A 20134-nucleotide genomic window follows, 5' to 3' on the forward strand; every position below is an offset into this window, starting at 1 on the left:
TTCAGGAAAGCCAGCAGCCTTGTGCGAGGGACGGGGATGGAGAGCGGGAGTCGTTGTCGCAGCAAAGGAAGACGCCCGAGGCAGGAACAAAGGGGCGGCTCAGGCGGAGCTGCTGCGGTCGAGCCGGATCAGAATCGCTCCGATACACATTGGCCAGGAGGAGGGGGAAGGGAACCCCCCCGCAGCCTCCAGCCTCGTCTATCTGATCAGTTCATCACCTCCGGCTTAAAACGCCGCCCGCTCGCTTCACCTGCTTCACTGCACAGCGCCCGAGGGCTTCGCAGGGAGAAGGGTTCTTCTCATCTCAGGCCTGGGGAGGCGGCAGCATCCCGGCCCGATCAAATAAGATCAACGTGTAAATGAGGGAAAGGAGTGCCGTAGCGCAGGGGCTCCACACGCGCGCCACTCAACCCACGCACACGCCTCACGCAGCGCACGTACCCCCTAGCATCCCCACACATACCTTCCGCGCCCCACCACAGCCACACACCACTCGCTCTGCCCCTGGCTACTCTCTGAGGAAGCGCCTCGCGCCCCGCCTCCGGCTTTTATACCCCAGCCCCGTTGCATGATGGGAACCGCGCAGATCGCGTTCTCGCGGTCCCTGCTGAGTGCCCCGCCTCTTCCGAGGCACCAAGAGAAGGGCGGGGTTTGTGGATTCGCAGATCCTGTTCGCTCATAGCCTCGCCAACCCTGGAGACTCCGGGATAAAAGTGGGCAAGTTCCCTGAAGGAAATCGGGGTGACATTCAGAATTCTGGCGTAATCTGTGGCTGGGCAGCGGCTTGTGTTCCCCCCCAGCCCCCAAAACAGCAGTAAAACTTGGAAGCGCTCGTGCTGCTTAAAGAATGATTCCCCCGCCCTTCGCCAGCTGCTGTCACCACCGAGGGCAAAATAACTGACCTTTATGGGAATAAAGTTATGGTAGACAAGCTAGCCAGCCGCAGATTCGCTCCCCTGCATTTTTACTGGAGACTCGAGGGCAAACTTTAGAAATCTTTTTCTTCGTCCGTTGCCATGCTACCGAGGGGAAAGCCATGGTCTGGGTTATCCTTGCATCCCAAGCCAGCTTGTGATTCGTCTCCCATACAACGCACTGTTAGCCAAGAACAAATCTTGGCTATGGGCCATGGTTTGTCTGGAGAAAGAAAGCCCTATTTTATTTCCAAGCACACACACACTTTCTTGTTCACTTGGCCATTGTTTGCCTTAGCTGCAAGAACTGGGCTTGCTTTCACTATTACAAGAGATACAAACATAATCAGAACAAAAGTCCCTTTATGTTATATAAAATTGGTTTCCTGGTAAATTATAATAATAAATGTACTTGGGCTTGTGGCTGAAGTCTCTGTAATAACAGTAAAATATATTAGAAGCTACAGCTGTTTTCATATCCATTCCTGCAGAATATCACTTTCCAATTATCCACAACGGGAAATGGAAAAAGACCCACTGCATAAAGAGCTGAGGGGCTGTAAGTGAACACTTAAATGGCATGCAGTGCAATATTTCATTTGCTATAACTAGAGTTACAATTCTAACTATACTCACTCTACTAAATTTAGCAGCCCTGGTTTAGTATTATATTCCAAAACTCCGAAAAGATATTCCATATCCTCCTCTTGAAATCTGCCTCTAGGAATGCTAAAACCTTCAAGAACAAATTTTGAGGGCACACAAAGGGCTGTCAGAAGGGCAAAGAAAGGTAGAGTCCATTCTGATCGTGCATAGACATCTTTAGATACAACTCATTGAATTTTGCAATGCAGTGCTAACTTTTCAATGGAAGGGCAGATGGAATAACACCAAAATAAAGAACATAAACAGATGGCCTCCAATGGTGAACTGAGGATGGTTTATTTGCCCAATGTATTTCTAGCTTGTTGACTTTCTCAGAGGCAGCTTTTACGCTTGTAAAAGCAAACAAACCAGAAGATCAAAAATATGTGCTACCACCATCACGAATGCACATTTGAGGTCTCTTCTCAATATTCCTGCATAATTTTAGTAAAAAAAAAGTTTAAAAATAATTTTAAGGTAGTACACATTTAATTGCCTAACACCCTTTACATACCCACCTTCTCTTGCTAACAATTAGTTCCAGCTTATGTCCTGCCCTTTCAATGTGTGGTTGTGTGTGAAGTTGACATTCCACTCCATACAAGAAATCAGGAGTATAAAGTCAAGCAATAAAAGCTTTTCAAGAGTAACAGAATGGCTCACACAATGATCTTGGTCCACTCTCCCAGCCTGAACTACATTGCAGGGTTCTTGTGGAGAGCATGCTTGCCATACTGAGCTCATAGAGGAAGGCTAGAATAAAGATTTGATAAAAGAGATACATAGTGGTTCATACTGATTTTACAAATAACCACACTATACAACATGAATGACACTATAGCTTAAGCCATAATACAACTGTTAGTCTTTAAGGTGTTAAAGACTATTTAACTAGATAGAATTCAATATGCTGAGCTATAAAAACCAAGATATTTTTTTTTTAAGTACAGACATATTTAGGGATGCTCTCACTGCTATATCAATTCATGCTCCCTTGAAGTGAACATGTCTTGAATTTCTTGAAGATTTTTTTCATGAGTAAAGATTCCAATAAGCTTTCCTGATATATTGGTTGAAAACGGAACTGAAAATACAGATGCAGCTGAACAGGCTAGTGCACTGTGAATAAAACAGAAAAAAACAATCTATTCCCATTTTTATATAATTTTATATTTACTTTTCCAGCAGTTCACTAAACACATGCCTACAGTATAATTGTGCACATAACCTTCTCACACAGTGGCAAAGCATGCCAATTTCCCCTTGCCAATTCCCCAAAGAGATTTGGGGAAGCTTTAACCCTCCAGATGTTGCTGAACTACAACTCTTATTATCCCTGGCCATGTTTGCTGGGTTTGATGGGAGTTGCAGTTCAGCCAGGTGTGCCAACACCTAGGGGTGGAGGAGTCTTCACCCCCCTCAATATTTGCTGGCAGGGCTCCCTTGATGTTGAGAAGTTGGAGGAGCAACACTGTTCAATTGCTAGCTCCTCCTGAGCGCAAGAGAGGAAGTTATGCAGCTCTGGGCTCCCCACTCAGCCTCCTCCCAACAATGTGACATCACACACATACACTGTGCATCTGATATCACACACACGACACATCAGGCACAAGATGGCACCTCCAAGTTCAGCAACATCTGGAGGGCCAAATGATTCCAACACCTGCCTTACAGATTCTGCACCTCTTTAAACAGGCTTACTGGATAGGTGGCTCTTCAACATATATTTCCCTTTCTTGCATTTTTATGCAAGGAAAATGAGAATCAAAGCAGTATGCTAGGGAAACTATTTTTCCTGTAACTGCTTGGAAACACACACAATATTGACAACTCAACAGCACTTTCTGTTAGCAGATCAAAATGATTTTGTACATAGCATGGCTTTGTTCATAAAGTATCACACTTTGTTATTAGGGATAAATTTTGAAAGAGTACCAAAACTTTACATTTTCTTAAGAGCACCAAACAGATCTATTTCAGTTATGCTTTCTTCCTTATAAAAACACTTGCAAAACCACAACCCATGGCATCATGACTCCTTTGGCATGGTTTCTCTCAAGTTGGACACACGAAATATATTGGGAAACGTAAATTCTAATGTAATATTAAACTACATTTTTTTTTACATGTCATAAATTATTATATAGCACCATTAGTATAAAAATACTGTGTTTTCTAAAAGCCTGACAAGCTGAATGCTGTGTTCAATTCCTACACTTCATGTCCTCTCAGAAGGAAAGAATAGGAGTAAAGGAAGACAGGGTATTTCAGATTTGTCCCTGGCACATTTATGGAACACTCCCAGCAACAGCAGTCTTTGCTTCTTGGTTAGATTTCTGGTTGGTGTTATGATTTACAAATCCCCAGATGTAAACTTGTTTATGTAAATAAACTTTTTATTATGGGTTCTCAATCTCTTGTAAAGTTACTAACATTCCTTGGGAAAAACAGAACTAGAAAGAACTAGAAAGAACTGATCATCTTTACAAGGATTTAAGGCCCAAATCTTTCCTCCAGTCACTAGATAAATATAGGTATTTGGCTTACATAGCAGAAATTAGAATATTGATTAGCAGGCAAAGAAAAAACTTGCCTTATTTGCAGCAATGCATCCTAAACTGCAGCAGAAATGTTTGGATAATAGTACTGTTTTATCAATTGGTAGATACAACTGATACACGGGTGGCACTGTGGCCTAAACCACTGAGCCTCTTGGGCTTGCCGATCAGGTCAGCGGTTCGATTCCCCACAACAGGGTGAGCTCCCATTGCTCGGTCCCAGTTCCTGCCCACCTAGCAGTTTGAATGCATGCCATAAGTGCAAGTAGATAAATAGGTACTGCTCCAGTGCGAAGGTAAACGGCATTTCTGTGCGCTGCTCTGGTTTCGGTGTTCCGTTGCGCCAGAAGCGGCTTAGTCATGCTGGCCACATGACCTGGAAAAACTGTCTGCGGACAAACGCCAGCTCCCTCAGCCTGTAAAGCGAGATGAGCACTGCAACCCCCGAGTCGTCTGCAACTGGTCTTAACTGTCAGGGGTCCTTTACCTTTACCTTTTTTAGATACAATTTTATTTGTTCTATATTGCATTGAGTCTGCTTTTATACTAATTTTGAAGTTGAAAACATCTTAATTTTAGTATCAGAAAACCACTCTCAAATCAAATACCACTCTATACAGGAATTGAACATTCTGTGAGCACTAAACTTTGTTTTTGCTTTCTCAGTTCCCTGGAACATGCAGCTGGTAGAATTCATTAATATTCCTTGAGTTCCCACCCATGAAAATAAGAAATAAAATGTCAAGAGGCTATTAGATACAAAGTATGGGGAAGAAAAATAATGCAGGTTTATTCACACACATACTTCTGAAATACCCAAAGGCCCAGTTAGGGCTCCAGTGTACTTCTTGCCAATTTATAAAAATGCGGTAAGAGACAGTTCCTGTCTGTGATGACATACAAACTTGCCTTTTCAGTTTTATACAAACTATGGATTTAAAAAAATGCCCCAGTCCTGAAGTTACTTGTGAATTTCTGTCCATCAAGTGTTTTCAACATTGAAAACTTAAAATAAAACATGCACTTTTACTGCTTCTACTATAGCTGCTTCTAATCTAGATGATGACCTCCTATAATGTAAGGACAAGGTAAAAAGGGAGGTAAATTCAAATTCAAATAAGGACAGTGAAGAAGAAAAAGAAGATAAAAGGGTATCATTTAAAAAAAAAGCAAACATAAATCTTTCACCTTTAAAGTTTATACACTTTCCAAAATATACAAGCTACGATCTTTAAATGTAATTTAAACATTTTAACATCTATTAACTTATGTAACAGCATATGTCCCCATTGCTTTCTCCTACACAGCAACATCCAAAAACTGGGTATGTTTGAATTGCTGTCGATTGTTAATTGTGTGCCACAGAACTTGCAGCATTTCAGCCATTCTTGGCTGTTTGCAAGAGGTGGTAAGGCTGTTAATTATGCCAAGGTGGTGTGAATATATCACCAAACAGCATTTTATTTCCTTTGTGATTCAGATTGTTTTTTCCTTCAAGGGTAAAAAGTGCATAAACACTTCTTTGAACTGTGCAAAGATTTTACTTTATTACTAGCTAGTTTACCATATCCAGTTACTAATTTTTATGATAGCTTTATCCTCCAATCTTAAAAGTGCATTAATAAAAGAAAAAAGCCAATGAAAGCAAAATCCACACCTGTACTTTGCTGTTCATTATTACATTTTTTGGGATTTAGAGCAATTCCCTTTAAAACACCAGGAATGCAAATCCTTCCCCCCGCCCCCTCTATCCTGTGCCAGACTCTGGAAACACATTATTCACTTCCATTTGCCACAAACTTTGATGGTTTTCCTTGTGCAGATTGTAATATTGATTTTAAGAATCTGCACATAAAACAAACTTTGTTGATCATGTTCAAACTTACTAGAAGCACAGAGGATGGTTGCTGTTATAAAAGCCACTCCCTTGGTCTCAAAAAAGGCTTGGTCATAGAAGAATTTCCCCTTGACATCTGTGCAGGGTTCTGTGTCAGTTCCTCTAAGAGATATTTTGTCCTCTGAAGCAAAAGAGATATGCCTTCTTTAGCATCTTCATTCAAACAACACTGTCCATCTGAAGCGCTGAGATTCATTTTATAAAGAGGACATAAAAAGCCATTACAATGCAGGATATTGCCACTGCTGCATGCAGTCTAGTACCAATCACTGCCGCTGGAAAACAAAAGAGATATTTACAAGTTGTAACAGTATAGAGCACACATTACTTCTTCGAATTTTTGTGAGAATTAAGCATAAGCACTAGATCGTCTTTATTACCACATAAACTAAAGCAAGGGCATCAAACTCAAGTATGCTGGAAATCCAAATTCCCCACCAAGTAATTGCCTAGTGCCGATATTAGTAATGGTTAATGGGGGTGGGGAGAGATGCAAATTCTGTCTGAATTGAACAAGACGAAGTTCTACCTCACTGAGTACTTGTTGCTTACCACTTACTAAGTTCTGTTCTACTAAAGTTAGTAATTTTTTTACAGCAGCTTTAACAATTTTGTTTGCTCTTAAGCAATTAAAAGAATGAAGCTGAGAACCAATATTTATTATGCACTTGTCCTGTTGTAACCTAGAGATCCTAGGAACAAGTGGTTCCCCACCTCCCTCAAAAAACCAGCTATCAAAACTCACCATAGAACCAATCAACAAACCCCCACTCTCTGAAGCGACCGATCACATAAACAAGCCTGTTGTGATGCATCCCAACTCACAATGCAGACGCTTCCTAAGCTTAACTACATTCTACCAACTGTCAGGAACATTTCCTTGAAGGTTTGTTTGTTCGTTTAACATTTTATGGCATGAAATAGGCAAAGAACGTCCTCCTCTCCTGGCAGTTTGTGAAGGCTGCCCAGACTTTCCCCCACCCATTTCGCCTTCCCTCCCGGTTGACCCCTGGGGTTGAGAGCAAGAGGATTACCTTTGTAGAATACCCCCCAGACGCCCCTCTTCTCCGAGAGCAGCCAGACTTTCAGCCGAGGCACCTTCCGGAAGTAGGCGCAGGTGCACACGAAGAGCAACCCGAACACCAGCAGCCCGTCCAGCGAATACACTGCAAGGGAAGAGAGAGAGAGGGGCCGTCTTGAGTCAGGGCCTCCCGGCTCTTAAGGGTGGCGGGCAGCAGGGGGGGGAGGGTCTAGCGAAGAAGCCCCCAGGCCAGCCTCTGGTCCTCGCCCCGAGGGCTCCGCCCCGCTCTGGAAGGTGGGGGTGGCAGTTAGTCAGGGAGGAGGAACAAGGCGCAGGGTCACTTTGCGGGGCAGCCCCCGCTGAGGCAAACCCCCACCCCACCCGTCTCACCGTTAGCCATGACGGAAACCCGCAAGGCCCAGACCAGGTCTCGTCACCGCATCGCCCAGAATGAACGAACGGCCAGCGCGGCACCGGAACTTCCAGTGCCGCCAATAGAGCTCCGGCGATGGAGCGCTCTCTATGGTTCGCCTCTTCCTAGAAAGGTGGGTGCGCGTGTCGCGGCATCAAGGCAGCACTAGCAGAAGGACGGCTGGTCGATTTGTTTCGAGAGCGCCCTGGCTTGTCAGCGGCGGGTCTCGCGACCGGATTTCCTGCTGTCTTTTGTTTTCGTGCTGTCTTTTGTTTGGAAAAAAAGTGCAGAAATCCGGGACTGTATTGTTGAAGTGCTGTTTGGCAGCCACACGTCGTACCCTTCTTCTTCTTTTTTTTTAAAAAGGGGGGTAGTATTTTAAACTCGATCTTCTTGTGGGATGCGAACATGTGAATGGGACGGGCTCATCTTTCTTCTAGCTTTTTTTTCTTAATCGCCCTGCAGATGATTCTGTACTAGCAGAAAAATAAACTGCTCAATACTGTTATAATTTTCTCATAGCTAATGCGAGGAGCGGCGCTTACAACAACCCTGCCATGCAGTCCAGTGGTAAAGGTAAAGGGACCCCTGACCATTAGGTCCAGTCGTGACCGACTCTGGGGTTGCAGCGCTCATCTCGCTTTATTGGCCGAGGGAGCCGGCGTACAGCTTCCGGGTCATGTGGCCAGCATGACTAAGCCGCTTCTGGCGAACCAGAGCAGCACACGGAAACGCCGTTTACCTTCCCGCCAGAGCAATACCTATTTATCTACTTGCACTTTGATGTGCTTTCAAACTGCTAGGTTGGCAGGAGCAGGGACCGAGCAATGGGAGCTCACCCCATCGCGGGGATTTGAACCGCCGACCTTCTGATCAGCAAGTCCAAGGCTCTGTGGTTTAACTCACAGCGCCGCCCGCGTCCCTAGTCCAGTGTTACTTACCTCCATATTATAGACAGGGGAGTAGGAGTTACAGTGCATTATAATCGTCCCTCATACAGGGGCTTATACTGTCACCTAATCGAGCACTACTGATGAAATAATCTAACAGACTGCAATGCTGCTGAATAGCTCACCCTGTCGCAGGGATTTGAACCGCTGACCTTCTGATCGGCAAGCCCTAGGCTCTGTGGTTTAGACCACAGTGCCACCCGCGTCATAGACCAGCATAAAATGGTGGGATACTTAAAAAATATAAAACCACTTAATTAAAAAAATTAAGCAGTGTGCAAGAATAATAAAAAGTAATTACTAATAAAAAACATAAAAGCAGGACACACACACAATAACGTTTGGGTAGGCTTGCTGGAATATAAACATTTTCAGCAGGTGTCTAAAGCAACATAGTATGTCAGCTTAAATATCAATAGGTAGGGAGTTCCAAAGATTCAGAGCAATCTCAACCATCCAGTCAGCCCCATTCTCCAAATCCACGGCTTACTTGTATGAAGATATAGTGCATTCTTACCATTCTAAAAAAGGTCAATAGGGATCCACATCATTCCAAGATTGACTGATTTTTTAATGATGTTTTTAACTAGGCAAGGCTGCTTTCTTATCTTCATGGGGTAGCGTAAAGGGCTCAGAGCATGTGAAACCTTTTCCTCATAGAAGTTCTATGGATAGGGCAAATACTATTGGGAGAAAGAAGAGAAGGGATAATGGACACAATAGAAATTATGCTTTCACTAGAAGGATGGGTACCAGTAATTGTGCATCTCCAATTTAAGCCATCTGGCCAAAACAGAAGGCTCATCTGGTAGGGAAATGGTAAGCAGACACCTCCCCCCTGCCCCCTCCCCCGCCATACAACACTAAAAATAGTGCTGTAGCAGTAGCATTCTAATCTCTAGTCACACTGCTATGCTACCACATGCACAAAACTACTAAAGGAGTGTCCAGTCTTATCAATGAGAACTCAGAAGGAAGTCCCGTTGTGAATAAAGTTACAGCCTTTCTGTGACTTTTGAGTGGATGTGTATAGGATTGTGCTATAAAATAAAATATGTGGGTTATACAAGCTGCTTCCCCATCCTCCCTTTATTGAGAATATTATTTGTTGAAAAGAAACTGGAGGCAGTTCCAGAATTCCAAAGATTCTGGATTCATTTAGGAATGGCAATTTTTCATACACTGATGCAGAATCACAAAATGCAGTGTAATCTTCATAAATGGCATGAACAGAATGTAATCTTCATAAATGTAATCTTCATAAATGGCATGAACAAAAAATTCCTGCACTGGGGTCACGTCCGTAGTGAGTTAACTGGCAGCCACTGTATGGGGGCAGCAGGTGGGCCTTGGCAGCAGCACTGGTGAAGCTTCTAGAGATGCTATGGGCATGTCTGCCATGTTCCCACCAATTTTGTATTTTCTACTCATGTGTGCTCCCCTTTCTCAGCTGAGCTATAGCAGTAATAGCAAATCATCAGACCCAGCAATGTAATAGGTGTTTAGGATTGCTCTGTTAAGACGTTAGCCCAAACAACTTTATCTGATTTGTAATAATCTAAAGGGTATATAATTCAATAATCCATTTTCTGCTGAACCTTGTTGACACCCTAGGAAATGTTTCAGCGTTCCAGACTTGGAAAATGACATCCTCTGCTTAATCAGCCAAAGGTTCTTAAAGGAACATGTCACATGACACCTGTCCCCCCCCCCTTCTTTTTTACATCCAACAACACACCCAGGGATTAGTCTAAGGGCTTTAATAGGTTTTGTGAAGAGCCTGCTAAAAGAAGCAGGGCCCATCCACAATCACATTACCGTCTCCACTGCCAAGAAAATCAACAGGAGGACTTGGTTCACAGGTGTTTTTCTAGAAGAAAGTGAAGCCCAGTGCTAAACTGTTCTGGCACAGTAAGTACTTCAGAGACAACGTTCCACAGCTTTAAAGGAAAGGAAAGTGAGGAGGGAAAAGCTTCCTCCAGTCAGTGCCATGGGGGCCTCCCAGTCAAAACGGGTGAGTAGCTTTCTTGTTGATGGTCTGATAAAGGGGATGAAGCCTGTGTCTGTCATATCCCTGACATCATGACGAGATCTTTTTGATCAGTCGGTCACATTCTGTTGCGTATACAGTCTTTGAACTAAGTCTATATGACAACAGAAGCATGGCAATACGGCAATCTATAAAGCAAACTCTCGAGAGGCAGAGGTGTTTCTGATGGCTGACAACTGTGAAATATTCATCTGCTGGGGGCTCTTGGAAGCTTAACCCTGAGCTTTTTTTAGAAATACTATATGACCTTTTTATTTGGGCTTAATCGTTTCATCTTGACTGCTTCTAAACTGATGAGTGGATGGGCTTTGTGTAGTCTGAATGAATAATTAACTAAATATAATAATTTAAATCTGAAATGAACAATATATGTAAATTAGACCTCAGGGCTGGCCCAAGTCATTTTGCTTCCTGAAGTGAAGGACAAGATGCCATCCCTTCTGTTCCATGAACAGCAGCCACCCAGCCTGGCCACTGAATCTTCCTTGACTACTGGGGATGGAACAGGCACCGTATGGAGTACAGGGCAGTCTGTACTCCCTATAGCTGCACCATTTCACTATTCGAGCTTGATTAGGGGCTAAGTACTCCCCCCACTGGTGTCCTACAGTGTGGGAGCAAAGGCATTTAAAAAAGGCTGCTTCTGCCTCAGAAGCAATTTCTCTTTATATTTCCTCTCCTCCTCTGTCTCCTGTATCTCCCTCTCATGAGTTCCACACCCCATAGTCGCCTTTGACTGGACTTAACCATCCAGGGGTCCTTTACCTTTACCCTCCTCTAGCACTGAACCACACATTTCTCTTACATTTACTGACAAGCCAAGATAGGGAATAAACGTATTGTTCAATTGTTATGCTACTCACAGAAAGACTAAACCCTCCATTACATCTGGACTATGTAGAGGATGTGGCATCTCACACACTGGAAAACGGTGCTGTCATATTTCTCAGAAGTGCAAAAGATGGGAACTGTTGTTCACCCACAGTGCAGATTGACATAGTGTCATACACATGCTTTGTGTTAATCCTCTGGTGACCTCTCTTCAACACAGGGCTGTTATGGTGCAAAAAGTAATTGTGTCAGACCTGTCCTGTTACATACAGGTGAAGGAAACAGTTCTTGCCCCCGCAAAACAACCTCCTGCAGGGATAAACTCCTAGATTATACTTAATCCTGCTTCTATGTCTAGTCATCATTTTCACTCTTACGTTGATCCACTGAACCTATCCCCTTTCCTCTCCACAGCCACCTAACCAAAATCCTAATTGAAAAGGATGAGGTAGATCTGCCAGAAAGGCTACTTTTAGAGATGGCTTTTTCACACTTCAGCTGAAGCAAGATGAAACTTTGTATTTCTTAGGGCTTGCTCAAACTGTCGCTTAATATGGGTAGTAAGTTTCCTGTACCTCCATGAATCCTCCACCATCCATAGGACTATCTCCGTATCACTTCCTTCCCACCAAGTTCCCCTCCCTCAACCTGGATTTGCTCATAGGAATGCTCTGAAAAGGAGAGGGTATGAAAAAATCCAGATCAAGGGAGGGGAAAGTGTGGGAAGGATAACATCATATGGACAATGGAGAATTAATGAGGGCACATTATCCACATAAAGCAACAGTATGGATGAGCTTTTAATCGGCACAGAGCAAAGCAACACTGATCAAGATTTCAATAAAAGGGGAGAGATTGGGTCAATACTGATGAAGCTGCATTTATGTTCCTGAACTTCATAGGCATGGAGATGATGGTTTTGAGGACAACTTTAAAGGAGCTGAGCTAGTTTTCCAGGGAAAGAGCCACATCAGTGAAGGGGAGCAGCACATGCTATTCTTTAAGCATAACTGCTAAAACTTGGCATCTAAGAAATCCCTAACAGGAATGTTTGTCTTTTCCCTGAATGATGCATTCAATCTGCTGCTGCTGCAGTACATTCCTCTAGCAAATGTGTTGTTTGTCTTTGAAGATTTAAACCTGTAAGGATCAGGCAGGGCCAACCCTATGATTAGGTGGAGGGAAGCAGGTGTCTCAGGTAGTGAATGCAACTGCCCCACCCCCAATTGCTCCTGAACCCCCCCCCAGCCATTTCTACCATCCTCCTGAACTGACACTCTGGCAGCGGCCAGCAGTCTCACCTAGTTATCTCCCAGTGCAGAGCCTTGACCTAGCAAACAGGAAGAGAGGCAGCCAGCCCAGGCTACACACCCCAGTAGGCACTATGTATGTGAATGCATTTCTTGGCACACATGACTGATGCTGAGGCATCCTTTGTCTGAGCTGGCAGCAAATGGGTACCAGGCAGGGCAGTGACTGAACAGGCAGCAGCAAGGTTTTGGAGGACAGAGCATGCTCTGAGCTAGCCTGTTGCCCTCAGTTTCAATGGTGGACACTGCCTCACCACAAGTGTTGAAGTAAGATTTGACTGCCTGTCTGGTCAGCTTCTCTATGGTGGAATATGTGGTGGGGAGATTGTTTGTGTTATCATATCCTTTGCCTCAGGCAGCAAAATGTATTGGACGGGCCCTGGATATGTGTTAGGGATGTTCTGCTTTGCCCGCAGCTCCATATGATTAGGATGTAGAAGAAATAGAGGTTGGTTTTGTCTGACCTGCTGAAAGTCTATGTGCAGGTACATTAACAGAAGTACTCATTTGCTCCTCTGTAAGACCATGCAGGGGGAAAGTAATGAGGATGCCTGGGCAGAAGCTCAGAACGCTCTTGTATAATGCCCCCCCCCCATGTGTTGTTAGTATCTTCTCAGTGTCCATTAAATGCCTGGGAACAGGCAGGGTAGGCCTGCTGGCATCTATGCCATTATAATAGTCTTGCATTGTTTACTTTGGATGAGGCGGCCACAAACCTGAGCCTGACAGATGACAGGCTAATCAGCAGTGGCTTAAAAGGGAAATCTCATCGGAGATGGAAAACCTAATCTTTCAAAGCTGCACAGAGAGACCGAGGGATCCAGAATAGCTTCATCAGGTTGAGATGATCCTGTGTGAATGATCAGAGCAAAATAGAAGAGTTGGGCAAATTAATGTCATACAGAAAGTAACATGGGGTTAGGAAAATGCACAGGCATCAGACGTAAGGCAGCCTATTAGCACTGTGGATGACGGAAAAGCTTGATTTGCAAAGGAAGGAAGGTCTGTGAGCGGCAGCTGGGTATTCCAGAGCCAGAAGTGAACTGTAGTATCTGGACTCCTTTCCAATAGAAGGCAGGCAGGTGATTATGAGGGATATTCTAATGATTTTGGGTTCAGCTAGAGGGTATGTTATAGTGACTGGCCCAAATATGGTCTGCATTTTATTCTGTCTGGCTCCTTTCACCTGCTAATTTCACAGCACTTTAGTAACATTGGCAAAGAGCTTTATTTTTCACAGAGACTTTGGTATAAAACCTTCATGCATTGGCCAGTGAAAGAGCTGGAGATCGAGCACCAGGCACTGGAGTGTTTCAGCTGTTTGCCTCCACTTGTATATTTGTAAACAAACTGCAATATTATAAAATGTCATAAGCCTCCCATGATCTCCTTTCAAAGGAAACCAAACCAGGGTGAGCACTATACCCCTGGGACGCAAGTGTGGTGAAAGCAGAAGTGCAAGCATTTGTTGATCCATTGCTTTTTGAAATGCTGCCTTTTCTGTTCCAGGGTGAATACAGAACTCAGAAGAGCAGTCTGAACCCAGGTAAGAGTATTCCACAGCAGGCTGGGGGTACCTTCTTCAATCCAAGGGCTACATTCTCTTATGTGGGGAGTGCATGCCAGTGGTGGGTGTGGCCAAGGATAAAAGTGGGCAGTGAAGTGCATGTGGCGTTTACCTTTATGCATGGGTGGGGGCCAGCTGTCTGTCCTACAGTCCTAAGCAAAAAGCAGAGGGAGTAGTTATAAATATGGGGAGAAACAATGCAAGCATTACGACCTGGGGGGTGGGAAAATGGGGGTTGTGTTCCTCTTACTCACTGAATGTATTAATTGGCCATAGCAGCAAAAGTCTGTTGTATGATGCATAGAAGGATGGCGTCTATTCAGCCTGTGACTATTGGAACTTGCCCCAAGTACTCTTTTGGAGTCTAAAGGGTTTTTGCATATGATCAAAATAAGTGTGCCCCTTTATTTAGCTTCTTGTTAGCTCTGTGCTAGTGGGGGGGGGGCTGCCTTGTTAGAGGTAGGGAATGCTGGGTGATTCTCTTCCAGGTCCTTGCCAGTACTGCGTGTGTTCATTCCGTTCTGTTCAGCTTTTCCATCACCTTGTGAAACCTTTTTAAAACCCACATAAAATTTCCTCTTTTAAATGTCATTCACATGGTCATTTTTTAATGGAGTTATAAACAGTTTATCAGGGTTTTCATGGTTAAATAATGGTATAAATGTGCCCCGGAGTGGTGAAAAAAGCAACCATAGATTTCAGGTACTGAAATGTTCAGTGGTGGAATTTGTGGTTTCGCCACATGGGGGTGCATTTGTATAATAATAATCTGTGTGGAAGACTTAACATAACAGAAGTCTTGGTGGACCATCTGTGACTGACCTGATGTGTCATTTGCATTACAATGCCAACCCTGTCTTAAAGGATCTCAGAAATGGAAGAGCATTCAAGCTCGCACTTCAACTGCATGTGAATTGCCTTGTTCTCAACCAAGTCATTCAGTAAGCCCCAGGTATTGAGGAAGATCTACACCATGGGTAGGCAAACTAAGGCCCGCAGGCCCAATTGCCTTCTCAATCCGGCCTGCAGACGGTCCAGGAATCAGCATGTTTTTACATGAGTAGAATGTGACCCTTTATTTAAAATGCATCTCTGGGTTATTTGTGGGGCCTGCCTGGTGTTTTTACATGAGTAGAATGTGTCCTTTTATTTAAAATGCATTTCTGGGTTATTTGTGGGGCATAGGAATTCGTTCATTTTTTCCCCTTCAAAATAATAGCCTGGCCCACCACATGGTCTGAGGGACGGTGGACCAGCCAACGGCTGAAAAAGGTTGCTGACCCCTGATCTACACTATGATATGCCTACCCAAGCCATTTCATTAACATTTAGAGATCTTTCCACAGCTCACTACTGGAATAGTTAGGGGACAACATGCCTCAAGAAAACAGCAACGGGAAGACCAACCTAGCCCCACCCACGGACCAGAGAGGGAGCAGCTTCAGGGTGTTATGACGCTGGGGGTCAGACTCCCCCAACTTCAGTGGGTGAGGCCAGGGATTCAGAGGGGAAGAGAGAATGACTCTCTGTGGGGAGAGTGCTGTTGACATTAGGTCATACTTCACACCAGTCTGGAACCCTTAAAGAAGAGCAGGTTAAAAATACTTTCAACAAATTGATGCTGAACAGCTTTGTAGCCAATTTACAGTATGAAAGCAGAGAGGAAAATTTGTAATGAATTTTCTGAAGGCTTCAAAACTGTTGTCATGCCATTATGTTCCAGAAGGAGACAGCAGAAGCTTTGAGCATGGCACCTACCAGGCATCTGAAAGCCACAGGAGCCTCATTGAGCCTAAGAAGCTGCCAAACCCAGTGAGGGAGTCCAAGCACCATCGGGAGTTGCACCGGGAACTGATTTTCACTCAAAGGAGGTGAGAGTCTCTTTAATCCAGGAATTGCAGTAGTTTAGGCACTAAAGCTTTGAACAGAGAACATACCATGCATTGGCCCCTGAGGTGTACCACAAAATGGTGCCTCCCTGGCCAGGGAAGAAAAGTTGAGTGAAGATCTGCATTGGGAACAAGGCGGGGAATCAAATCAATCTTACATGGCCGTTGGCATGAGAATCCAAGGCTGCCAGAGGGCGGGGGCTGCTCTGAATCATACCAGGGTGGTGTAGAACCTAGGAGATTCCAGAGGGTTGCCATATGTCCTCTTTTTCCAGGATGTGTCCTCTTTTTCATGGGTAGAGTTGTCATAGTTATAAGTAAAGGTAAAGGTACCTCTGACCGTTAGGTCCAGTTGTGGACGACTCTGAGGTTGCACGCTCATCTTGCTCTATAGGCCGAGGGAGCCGCCGTTTGTCCGCAGACAGCATCCAGGTCATGTGACCAGCATGACTAAGCCACTTCTGGCGAACCAGAGCAGCGCACAGAAACCCCATTTACCTTCCCGCCAGAGCAGTACCTATTTATCTACTTGTACTTTGATGTGCTTTCCAACTTCTAGGTTGGCAGGAGCTGGGACCGAACAACGGGAGCTCACCCCGTCGTGGGGATTCGAACTGCCGACCTTCCGATTGGCAAGCCCTAGGCTCTGTGGTTTAGTAGCACAATCTCTGTTGGGTGTGGGTCCATGAGATATCTCTCAAAAGCACTTAAATCTAGCATCTAGTATGGCGACTCGGGGTATCCACTAAGCCAAATAAGAAAGGGATTTTTGCCCAATACACAGGAGAGAAACCACACTGGGACTCCCAATCGACTTGACTGGGCACTGGAGGAGGAGGGCTTGGAATATAACAGTCCAATTCTTACAGAGCCCATATTTAGTTCTTCCTAGGTCTGATAAGTTAAGCATGTGCCCAAATATAATATTTTGTCAGGAGAACCCTGGGTTATCATGGAATCTGGTGAAAGTCAATGGGATGAAGGAGGGGGTGTAGAATAACAGGCATTGCGGAAGAGAAGAAAGGCTCATCAACTTCTGCTTTTGTGCTGTGTTGTCCTTTCTGTAGGGGGATCCTTCCAGAACACAAGCCCGAGCTTCAGAGAGTTCTAGAAGCCAGAAGAATAAAGCAGCTGAAGCAGCAGGAAGAAACCCAAAAGCCCTTGACAGATCTGGAAGAAGAGCTAAGAAAACGACAGCAGAAGCTTGACCAGGTCTTTACCATCCGTTCCCCAGTTAGTTTTTCTGGATGTATCACAACATCAAGTTTGTCTTATAACCTCCTTCATCCTACTGTGATCAGTCCATATTATTAATCCCTAACACACACCCAGCTCATCAAGGCTTATTTGTCTTCCTAGCAAAAACAGCATCTAATCACAAAGAATCCATTTTACCCCCACAGAGATAAAATTCCCAGCACCCTTAAACTACAGTTCCCAGGATTATTAGGGGATGTAGTATCTACATTGTATAGAACCCTTCTCCCTTGTGGCAGCCTTCCCCTCCGGTGTGACCAGCATCTCCTCTCTCAGTTCCTTCTCCATCGTTCATCTTCAGAAGTAAAGATAGCCAGTTCTCCTTCCAGGCCCAAACACACACACACACACAGTTTTGATATTACGCAGACCCTGTCCTCCGAGCACCTCTTCCCTTCTGGTAAGCAGATATTGCTGTGTTTTTACTGTTTAAAAAACATACCAAATCAGTTTTAATCAGAAGTGACAATGGGACACAAAGGTGGAGAGCAAGTATAGAACTCAGTAAGGAAGAAAGGAAGTGTAAAACGTTTGAATATGCTGAACTGGCTGGTCTGACGAACAGGATAAGAAAAAATGAAGATAAGGAATACAAGGAGGAATGGACAATGTTTACTGAATATGTTAAGAACCAATATAAGCAAAAACATAGCTTAGCAGGTCTCGAGTAAATCCAGCAGAGTTGAAATAGAGTATTTAATAGATAACAAATTGGATGATTAAAAAGATGTGGATTAAGCGGAGTAGTAGAAAAGCAAAGGAACCAGGAAAAGGGTGGAAGGGATGTCATATGGTGTGTGTGTGTGTGTGTACACACACACACACACACACACACACACACACACAAACGTTGTAAGTGGGACGGGGAGGGGAGGGAGTTAAATATGCTGTTTTTGAAAATGCAAAAAATAAAATAAAATAAGTGACAATGGGACAAAAGCTGTGTGTGTGTGTGTGTGTGTGTGTGTGTGTAAACCATGGGGAGCAATGCCTCCCTCAAGCATTTTCAGTCCTATCAAAATTGCTGCTAAATCCAGTGTCAATGAAGCTCAGGTATGAGTGTACGACTTTCATTTAATCAAACAATAGGGGCGTTGGTTTTGCAATAGGCTGCAGCCTCATGTTTGTGCAGAATTGTCTCTCTGGCTAGAACCAATGAAAAGATGTTGAACATTTCCCCTCCTTTACAGTATGAAAGGGAGCTGGTCTTGAAGGGTGAGCAAGATGGCCGGCCTGAGTTCATCCTTGTCAAAGAGAGCCTGAGGAAGATAAAGCTGTCTACAGAAACGGACATCAGGCAGACATGAGAGCCAGGTGGCCGCAAGTGCAGTTTCTATCCGAATGGCTCCTTGATGGAAGATCACATGGAGGAATCCTAGGATGCACCACAGCCTCCCCTTGCTGGCCTGCAGAGCCCCTGCTCAGGTTAACCTCAGGCACTGGGCAGCAGGAGAAAGTCGGAAGCAAGGACTAGCCTCGTGGTGGCTTTGGGTGGAGGCTGGCTGTCATTCAGCCATGACAGTTAAGGAAACATGGAGATGAAACGGCAGATTGGAATCTGCAGTGGAGGCGGTGACTTGGCATGGCTGCCTTTTTAGTTTTTTTGGGGGGGAGGGTTGTTTGTTGTTTGTTTTGCTATTCAGTAATGCATCATTACAAAGAAAATACTCTTCTTCTTTTATTTTTTGCATTCCAAGCCTTACTAGGCTCCCACCTGATCCAGGCCTCTCTTTTCTCTTTGTAAAAAAGTTGATAATACTCTTACCTGATAGCTCCAGTGTCAAATTTTCTATGCTTAGATTGAGATATAACCCACCATTAAAGCTAACTTTGGCATGGAGAAACATGAATGGTCTAGTGGGGAGATATATGTTTGCAGCTGTATTAGGATCATGGATCTATAATATACACCAGATAGTGTTTTCTGCTGTCCTCAATTTCCTACCTATAGAATTAAGGGAACGATTTCAAGTGTCTCACAGGTCACCATCCAGGAGAAAAGCATTAAGGATGGTGAGATACTCAAGTAGAGGCACAAATAACAGGCGGATGAACTTGGGATGGTTTGAGATGGTGGGAAAGGGTTGGGGAGCTTCCTTAGCCTGGCAAAGAGTTAAAAATGCAAGCTTAGCCTGGCAAAGATTCAAAAACGCAGGTGTGGAGGCAAGACTGGTTGTTTATCTTATCTGGAAGTACTGGTAAGAACCACAACGAAATTGCTAGCAGGAGGTGAGTTACAGTTCATGATGCTATTTGACCTGTTCATCTGGAGACGCTGCCATCAGTGGGTTTCAGCAAACGTTACACTTATTGCTCTCATTATTATTCATCATTTATATAGATCTCTCTTCGAGACAGGCTGCCCATGCGCCCTTTCACACTCCTCTCTTTGAAGGCATCCTCTGTTGGGTGGGCTGGCCAGTCCAAGCCCAGTTTGAAGACAAAGCAGGGAAAGAAGGGAGGAGGGCGCTGAAGTTGCCCGTCAGCAGCCCCCAGGCAGCAGACTGAACAGGCACACACAGGCCACCTGGCCACAGCCTTCCTCATTATGGTGGGGTGCATTGTATTTCTATTTAAATAATAGGAATTATTTATATATTTACATAGGAAACTGCCTTATGCCGAGTCAGGCCACGAGTCCCTCTACCCAGTATTGTCTACATTTACTGGCATCAACTCTCCAAGATTTCCGACAGAGAATCTTTACCAGGCCTACCTGGAGAGATGTCAAGGATTGGACCATGGACCTTCTGCATGCAAATCAGCTGCTCTACCACTAAGCTAAGGTCCTTCCCAAAAGGGAATGCAAATTAACACATGCAAATCTATCTTT

At 44.3% G+C, this 20134-nt stretch overlaps 2 protein-coding genes across 6 annotated transcripts; one reads left to right on the top strand and one right to left on the bottom strand.

The window, feature by feature from the left end:
• Positions 1 to 4881: 4881 nt before the first annotated feature.
• Positions 4882 to 7567, bottom strand: TMEM167B (transmembrane protein 167B). Its single transcript, XM_083617871.1, has 3 exons — positions 7426 to 7567; positions 7049 to 7180; positions 4882 to 6289 (listed from the first exon to the last, which is right to left on the bottom strand). Exons 1-3 carry the CDS (start codon positions 7433 to 7435, stop codon positions 6207 to 6209), a joined length of 225 nt encoding a protein of 74 aa, XP_083473997.1. The 5' UTR covers positions 7436 to 7567; the 3' UTR covers positions 4882 to 6206.
• LOC310764280 (protein FAM107B-like) lies at positions 6298 to 19137 on the top strand. 5 transcript variants are annotated; one of them, XM_083617867.1, is made up of 6 exons: positions 7813 to 8023; positions 10260 to 10411; positions 14098 to 14134; positions 15879 to 16026; positions 17112 to 17256; positions 18492 to 19137. In XM_083617867.1, exons 2-6 carry the CDS (start codon positions 10388 to 10390, stop codon positions 18606 to 18608), a joined length of 471 nt encoding a protein of 156 aa, XP_083473993.1. In that variant the 5' UTR covers positions 7813 to 8023; positions 10260 to 10387; the 3' UTR covers positions 18609 to 19137. The 5 variants fall into 5 exon arrangements, with proteins under 5 accessions (XP_083473991.1, XP_083473989.1, XP_083473993.1 ...); XM_083617865.1 differs by lacking the exons at positions 7813 to 8023; positions 10260 to 10411 and adding an exon at positions 6298 to 6900; XM_083617863.1 differs by lacking the exons at positions 7813 to 8023; positions 10260 to 10411 and adding an exon at positions 7200 to 7580.
• The last annotated feature ends 997 nt before the right edge of the window (positions 19138 to 20134 follow it).

This window comes from Podarcis filfolensis (assembly GCF_964270895.1).
Source record: "Podarcis filfolensis genome assembly, chromosome: 6".
Taxonomy (NCBI): domain Eukaryota; kingdom Metazoa; phylum Chordata; class Lepidosauria; order Squamata; family Lacertidae; genus Podarcis; species Podarcis filfolensis.